We start from the raw sequence: 8,042 nt of genomic DNA on the forward strand, positions 1-8,042 counted from the left end.
TTTCTTCCCCAAGGAGGAAGGGGGAATAGAGGGGTGGCAATTCAATATTACTGAAGACAGCATGTTGAAACTTGAAACTGCATAACAAAATAGTTCTCAACACACAAGGATCAAGTAAATGTGTTCATATATCTACCTTGCAACCCACTCTATCTAGCAAAGATCTATTGCTGAACGGATGCTCAAAGAGTCCAGCAACAAATTTCACTCGCAGGATCCGCTCCACTGCATCATCAATCCTCACCATGGGTATCTCACCTGATTCCACCAGAAATATCAAATCCTCCAAGAATTTTTCATATCGGAAAGGCACCATAACCTGCAAAGTCCCCCAGCCAGGGAAGAAGTGAATAACTTGTAGGAACATTCATTTTCGACCATAGTTGTCACAGCTCTAGGCGACCCAAGACATTGGAGGGGGCTTGGATGTCAAGGCGACACCAACAAGGCGCCTAGGCGGCACCTTGACAACTATGTTTTGCACACTAAAATTTGAATTTCAAACCCTACCATGTCAACTCCAGCATTAATCGAAACCGAAATGCAGTAACGATAGTCAGATCCGTCAGGTTGAGAAAGTCGGTTAATACCCTCCCAGTCCGAAATCACAATACCCTGCAGCAGAATCCGAGACCATAATTATATAAAAGTGGAAATAACATAAAAGCATTCCCAGAGTCCAATAAGAAAACAGAAGTTTGGTAACTGTACAAAGGATAGGAAATTGAAATAATTATGGAATTATAACATAAAAAGTTTGATTACGGCTGTCAACAAGTTGTGTCAAACCCAAGCCTCAAGATCAACTTGGTAGAGAAATGAAGGTAGCATGTGCAGGTTCTTTTGTCAATCTTTTTGGATCAAAAAGACACATGAGGAACCCAAGTCTACTAAACTCAACTTAATGGGGTCGGAAATATGAATTCTGTTCTGGCATTCAACTCTATTAAAGGTACTGTTAGTTGTCAAGCCTATGCTATACATGCCTTTCTTCTACTTCTTCCCAAATCACCTTTTAGTCTGGCCTTCTAATCTTTATAATGCGTGGCATATTAGTCCTCCTTACTGCTGCACTGAAAGGCATATGCTGCAAATGTCCATACCATATTGACATTCCCCAATTTGTTTTCTATTGAGGCGCTACTCCTAGATCACCTTGAATTTTTTCATTTCTAGTTTTCTATTCTATCCATCACAAAATCCTCACCTCTGCTACACTCATTATGTTTGTTTAAGGTTGACATTCTGGCACAATGACCGTGTGAAAAGCACTGCATGCACAATCAAAGTGATAAACAATGTGATAATGATTTGAACATATTCAGATACTGAAGCAAAGAAGTACATGAAAACTACTTCTGAAGACCATGTATATACCTTGAATCCTAGTTTATCTTTCAAAATTTGCGTCAGGAGAAAATAGTTAGAATGCATTTTGCCTCCATTCCAGCTAGAATAGGATGCCATGATAGTGGAAACTCCCAGAGAAAGGCAATCCATATAAGGTAAAATATGGATCCTCTCTAAGTCATCAAAGGATGATATGGTATCTCCTTCATTTATCCCTCCTTCAGTACCTCCATCTCCAACAAAATGCTTCGCACAAGAAACAACATTGGCTCTGCAATCAAATAAATGAATCAAGGCAACAGTACCTAATAGACCAAAATCAACATAAGGGACATGCAACATAAGTGCTGGCCAAAACAAGAAACATGAGTCATATATGGTAGGGAAACTGACATGAAGAAAGATACCACCACTTAGATATAGTTTATATTATCGGACAAACAAAAAAGAGAAAATAGGGGGGGGGGGTGATGCATTCCACTAACCTGTTAGAACAGATTTAGGGAACTAACCCCACAGGAACAGAATCGCAGTGAATACAATAAGTAGAAGGAAAAACAGTAAGCCAGATATCTAAAGATCGAAAACTTGGATGAAGCTCAAATTTAGATTGGATAGAACTTATATCCTGCTCGTTATGTGCTCCACAAATCCAAATTTGGGTATGATCCAATGGATGGATCTGCAGAAACTACAACGAACAGAATTAGTAACTATGAGAGCCAAAATTAGAAACTAAAACAGAACAGAAATACAAGCCCAATCTGATGGATGGATGAGCTGGAACATTATGACAGATTTGAAAATAAAAGTAAGAAGAAAACAGAAATCACAAGCTACTGTTATTGGCAAAAAACTGACAATATTAGATTAGATAATTAGAGTACTATCAGCACTGATAGATGATGAACTTAAGGCAGAAATCCAACCCAACTTTGCAGTTTCAGACCATCACAGAACCACCCCATGCAGGCTGACAGTTGCTTAAAACTGGAAAGAACTGGGACAGAAAAGGAGGGAGAGAAGGGGATATGACTTGGCTTCATGGCAAAGGCCTGCAGGCAGTTTCACCACCAAAGAGTGCTACTGTTTGACCACAGCAGCCACCAACTTCATAATGAAGAGGACACAAAGGCTGAATAGCATAAATCAAGGTTCTGTTACAAGAATAGCAAGTCTTGGCAACCAAGTATCTTACAAAATAACAGCTCAATAAAATAGCAACTTTCCAGAAAGAAGATATAGGTGCTAAAACGCAAAAAGGAAAGAACGAAAATAGTAACAGCTAAATAATTATAAACTTATTGACTAAAATTCAAAAATAGAAACTGAAAGTAACAACTTGTCTTCACACCAAGTGCTTTGCCTTGGCAAGAACATATGACTTCTAGAACAAGAACAAAAACCGCGGATCACCATAGGGCCCATAGTTGTCAAGGAGACGAGGCAACACAAGGCGGTGGAGAAGGTGCCTAAGTGCTTTGCCTTGGCAACCAAGGTCTGTATGGTAACGTTTCGAAAATTCATTTCTAGTGTTTTTCCTGTTTTTGGAACAAAAACGGAAAAAATCTGTATGTGACAGCTGGTCCCTTTTTTTGTTCTTTTGGAATGAACTGGACTAGAGAAACAATTTTCACCCCCATTTGAGAAACAATAAGAACTTCCAAAGAAATGAGAATCGATTCTTCAAAATTGCGCGCACGACTATGACAGACTGACAAGAAAACAATTGAAGGGGTTCTCGACCTGATGGGTTATCAGCACCACTACCTCTATCTTCATTGCCATCACCACCACCACCTCCAATGCAACTTCAAGGCATTTATGCAATTTGGTAAAAACAGAAGAAAACTGTTTCTGTTAATATGGCAATCCATATGTGTTTCTGTTTTTCTGTAACAACAGAAACAATTTTTTCAAGGTTTACCGTACAACAATTGTTGATACAGAATTACTGCAAAAATCCACAAACAGAAAAAATTGTTTCTGAGTCACATAAATGTTGCCATACAGAGCCCAACTCTTATTTTCTATTTTCCCTCTTTTCTAACATTATTTAGTATGCTACATCTAAGTATATAACTTATATCCTAAGAAAATCAACATTTAAAGAAATGTTCTTGTTCTCTAATAAGTTTGACAAGACAAATGATTTTTTCTTTTTTTTACATGAAACTTTTTGTATTAGGTAGAGCACAAAACCAGCTTTCCAAATCCAAGATTGGTAATCTGATCTATACTAAAGAATTTATGTTCTGATCAAACCTTATTTGGTATGCGCGAAGGCTATTTAAAATCTCCCTTAATGGAAATAAATTTTTAGATATAAAACAAAAGATTATTTTACTACTCTTTTGGTCTTTAGTAATGTTCCATCACAATCAGATTTATGAAATTTTTAGATATGCGGAAAACCCTAGCATTTGAAAGTTGAAAATCGCCCCTACAACCGAAAATTTAACTTTTATTCCTGAACTGACTTTTTATCATTTAGAACTTGAATTTTTAACTATTTTTATTAGATTCATTTGGTGGATGTTTGCTCATTTACATGTTACTTAAACGATATTTGGCATAAATAAGTGCCAAACCTGGTTCGACACCATTTTGAGCTCAGGCTTCAAACTAAGCCAATAGTCACCTAGACCCAAAAAAAAGGAGGAAAAGGAACAACAACAAAAACAGCCACATTGACAACTATGGTAGGGCCTGTGCACCTTAAATCGTGGGCTCACGGTTGGGCCTGGTTCTTCTTATTGGACTGAACTGCATCAGGGGGCATATTAGTTCTTCGAGAAGGTTCATTGTAGGATGAATGTAAACCAAACTAAAAATAATTGACGACTACATATAATGGCAGCTGAAAAACAAAAAAGAGGGGAAAGAAAGAAGAGAAAAGCTTGACAATTTAAAATTAGCCTGACTGTATGAACAGATTTTGAAAAATAGAGCATGCTTGTCACATAAGCCTTTTTTTGTTTATTTAATTATCAAGCTTTCATTATTTTATTTTATTTTTTCCCTTTATGGAGGGGTTAATTCAAGCTTTAATTAGTTGAATTGACAGAAGGTGGATACAAGTTGACTAAGAAATATTAAGGTTTGAGACATGTGGAGAAATAATTTTTAGCACAATCCCTTTCTGGTCTAGGAGTTAACTGTGTCATTTTTATTTTTGCATTGCCTGCAGACTCGGGAAAAATGAAAAAAAAAAGAACTCCTGTTTATTATTTCACTTCTCCCTCTCCCCTCTCCCCTCTCCCCTCTCCCCTCTCCCCTCCCTCATGTTAAAATATGAAAGACATAATAAGGGGGAACAGAAAAATGTATTCTCTACCTTCCAGCAACATAAGGGTAGCCCTTAGGGTGTCCTTGAGGTGGCAGTCCCTGTAAGCCTACAATGATGGAAGTCATCTTCCTAACAATTTCAGTGTCTTCACTGAAACTCTCGTAACATCTTCTCCACCTAGGATCTCTGCACACCTGTCTCAATCAATAGAAATCCATAACTAGATAAAATGCAATAAAAGATATTAGGACTGCAGATTTTCACAAGACTAAAATAACTCTTGCCTTCCACCTTTATCCCCTAGTAAGGAGTCTAATGCCATAAAAGAGATTCTTGAATGTAAATATAATGGTTTAAATCTCTACTTAGAAGGATTTGATTAGAATCCACAAGATGAGCCTAGATTCGGTTATGAGAATTCGTTATCATATTTTGTACAAACAAGTTTTCTAACTAAAAGGAATTTGTGGCTATTGGTGATTATATATTCAAATTAAGTAGTGGAACGATTTCAAGGAAATTGGTTAATCAAGCCTACGATTTAGGATACAGCCTGGAAGCATAGTTTATAGCTTCAGAGAAGGCCGGATCAGAAGCTGAAAAAGGCTAAGGATCTAAATGACAAATACACTTTTATAACTTAAGTTGTGCCTCTATATAAAGACAACGAGCGAAGGTCAACATAGCAAAGAAGACATACATGTATGCATAGGATATATATATATATATATATATAGTGACGCTAACAAGACAACACTATCAATTTCGCATAGTTAGGAAACTATTCTGACAAGGATACTTCCAAAGCCTCAAACTACAAATGTGGTATATGTTTCATCTAAAGGAATGAACTTAAGGCCGTTTGACATAAGTTTTGTGATGGGAACCCTACCTATTTGAGAGGAGATAACTAAAATTAGGTTCAAAGGGTCGAATGGTAGGATGTGGTGGTAAATTAATCAGCTATACCACTAAGGAAAGGTTCAAGAAATCTGACTTCACCAGTACTCTGTAGTACGACTTATCAAACCTGGTGTAGATTCAAGTTTAACAGAAATCTACAATGAAGCAACCCACCAGTTCTAATGCGCACAATCATTTTAGCTTTTGTTGGAATTTTGAATCCTGTGAGAAATTGTTGTATTTTAAATTAAGATTCAAAATTCGTGGTCGACGTTGGATAAGGATTTTACCGATGTCGGGTAAGGTTTCGCAAATGTGTTGACAACATTGTGGTTTTTCTCTAACCATCAGACAGAGACTTCTAAGAGTTAGGGTTTTATCAGAGACTCTTACAACATGTAATGAGTTTTGACCGACAATGCATCGCCAATGTCGCCAAGTTTGCTTTGCATGTCCTCTAGATTGTTCTAGATGTCAGCAACAACTAGTTTTATGTTTTCTTTCTAATACAGAGTCACATATTTTTAGGCCTTTTTGGATGGTAATATCCAAGGGTTCCTAGACACTTGTACGTAAATTTTGTCTCCTTCCTCCCCTCTTTGTCAATACCCTTTGATTAAGTTTACTTGTTTTCAAGTGCTTTTTGTGTGTTCCTAAGATTTCCCTTCTCTTGTCAATTGGGCACAACTTGAGCATGTCCATGGCCTAGTAAGCTACTAGAAGAGCCTACGGCTGTTTTATCTTGGAGGCTAATCTGCAAGAACCCGATTTGCACTATAGGCCCATATCTACAGTATTAAGGAGAGTGGCCGGTGGCAGGACTTAGTTACTCAAGTATTTTAAGGATCCTGAAACCGTGTTTGGTGCTAAATTTACCGTAATCAACTACTGTTTGGTTATGGTCAGTATCTTGTTCCTCTTATTTACATATATGGTTTTGGATGAATATTTCCAACACTCTCTCAAATTCAATTTTGGATATCACTGGCTAGAAATAGTGTAACCCTGTATGAACAAAATTTAGGCCACCGAACTCTCATCTCAACTTCATTAAGATGAGAGATAAATGTAAGAAAACTAGTAGAAGGAGATAGCTAAACTTTCAGTGGTTTAATACAGTGTCTTTTGTTTTAATTTCTTCGTGACAATGAATTTGTTTGAAACAGAGAGAAGATACCCAGGGAGCAAAAGCAGACGACTTACAGCAACACAAGGAGCAAAAGTGTAGGGAATGCCAGTCGCTCTAACTTCCAAAGCCGTTGCAACCCCAATCCTACGAACCAAATCCACATCCCTAGCAACCGAATAATTGGTTTTAAGTGAGTAAATAAATAACATTTTTTGTGATTACAGACAGTATAGTATAGATATCATAGCATGAAGTGTCCAAGTCCAACCTGGTGGCTCCAAGGCCGATGTTGTGAGGGAAGATAGGAGCCCCATACAAATTGTTGTGGCCATGAACTGCGTCGGTGGCATAGAGAATCGGAATCCCAAGAGGGGCCTTTAAAGCTGCATTCTGGAAAGCGTCGATCATATCGGCCCAGTCGGCGGCGGAAGCACCATCAAATGGAGCGCTGCCACCGCCACTGAGAATGCTTCCTGTAAAATTTTATAAACCATCAAAATGCAATCTTGCCTTTTACCATGTGAGAGAGAGAGAGAGAGAGAGAGACGTGAAGATACCAATAGAGAGGTCTGTAATGGCGGAAGGATTGGCGACAGATTTCTCAATCTGGGTCATCTGGGCTGCCTTTTCTCTCAAGGTCATTCGAGAGAGCAAATCTTTGATTCTTGCTTCCACTGGCTCGTTGGGGTTTCTATAGATGCAATAAAGTTGTTCGTGATCCCTCATCATTTCAGTGATTCAGTCTCGACTGCAACTGCGACTTGCTCGATCGATCCTTGGCGAAACAGACAAAAAACCGAGACTCGTAACCTACTGCGGTTCTACAAATTTTGAACAAGAGAGATATAGGATCGACCCTCGTCGATCCTCGTTGACACCTCGGTTCTAAAATCTTTTGCGACTACTGTTCTTTTTAGTGTTTCGCAAATACCCGAACTCTCCTCAGTAAGCAGTGAAGTTCTTCCAGAGGAGAAGAACTCCGGCGGAAGGGATTCTGTGGTGCTAATTGGGGCAATTTTCTTCATCACTCCTGGTGTGATCCTTCCTATCCTCTCTCTCACAGTCTATTTTCTGGTTTAATCTGAAAGGTTTTAAAACTCGGGATCGGTTTCGGGATTGGTCTCAACCAAAACCGATCCGAATCGGACTGATTTATCACTATTTTTTCAAGAAAAAAAAAAACAAAATTAGCAATGGTAGGTATCGGATTACTCAGGAGTCAGGACCGGCGATCAATTTCAACCGTCACTAATTCGATCGGATTCTTAAAACCATGACACAGACATAGGGATTGGCGAAATGACCACCCCATCCAATGAAAAATAGAATTCCGCTATGTGTGCTCCCATTAGTTCCCATGCTGGTGTAGGG

General features: G+C 38.4%; 1 protein-coding gene across 3 annotated transcripts in view; it reads right to left on the reverse strand.

The window, feature by feature from the left end:
• Nucleotides 1-7,739, reverse strand: part of LOC122071081 (beta-glucosidase BoGH3B-like) — a 65,383-nt gene extending 57,644 nt beyond the window's left edge. For 2 of the 3 annotated variants that reach the window (XM_042635352.1, XM_042635350.1), the window contains exons 1-7: nucleotides 7,229-7,739; nucleotides 6,940-7,144; nucleotides 6,746-6,836; nucleotides 4,688-4,833; nucleotides 1,378-1,621; nucleotides 511-615; nucleotides 137-319 (exon numbers count right to left, since the gene is read on the reverse strand). In XM_042635352.1, coding sequence (XP_042491286.1) covers nucleotides 137-319; nucleotides 511-615; nucleotides 1,378-1,621; nucleotides 4,688-4,833; nucleotides 6,746-6,836; nucleotides 6,940-7,144; nucleotides 7,229-7,400 — 1,146 coding nt within the window. In that variant the 5' untranslated portion in view covers nucleotides 7,401-7,739. Of the gene's footprint in view, nucleotides 1-136; nucleotides 320-510; nucleotides 616-1,377; nucleotides 1,622-4,687; nucleotides 4,834-6,745; nucleotides 6,837-6,939; nucleotides 7,145-7,228 lie in introns of those variants that run through there. The other variant, XM_042635353.1, reaches the window with a different exon arrangement.
• Nucleotides 7,740-8,042: the final 303 nt, after the last annotated feature.

This window comes from Macadamia integrifolia, unplaced genomic scaffold, assembly GCF_013358625.1.
Source record: "Macadamia integrifolia cultivar HAES 741 unplaced genomic scaffold, SCU_Mint_v3 scaffold_187A, whole genome shotgun sequence".
Classification (NCBI taxonomy): domain Eukaryota; kingdom Viridiplantae; phylum Streptophyta; class Magnoliopsida; order Proteales; family Proteaceae; genus Macadamia; species Macadamia integrifolia.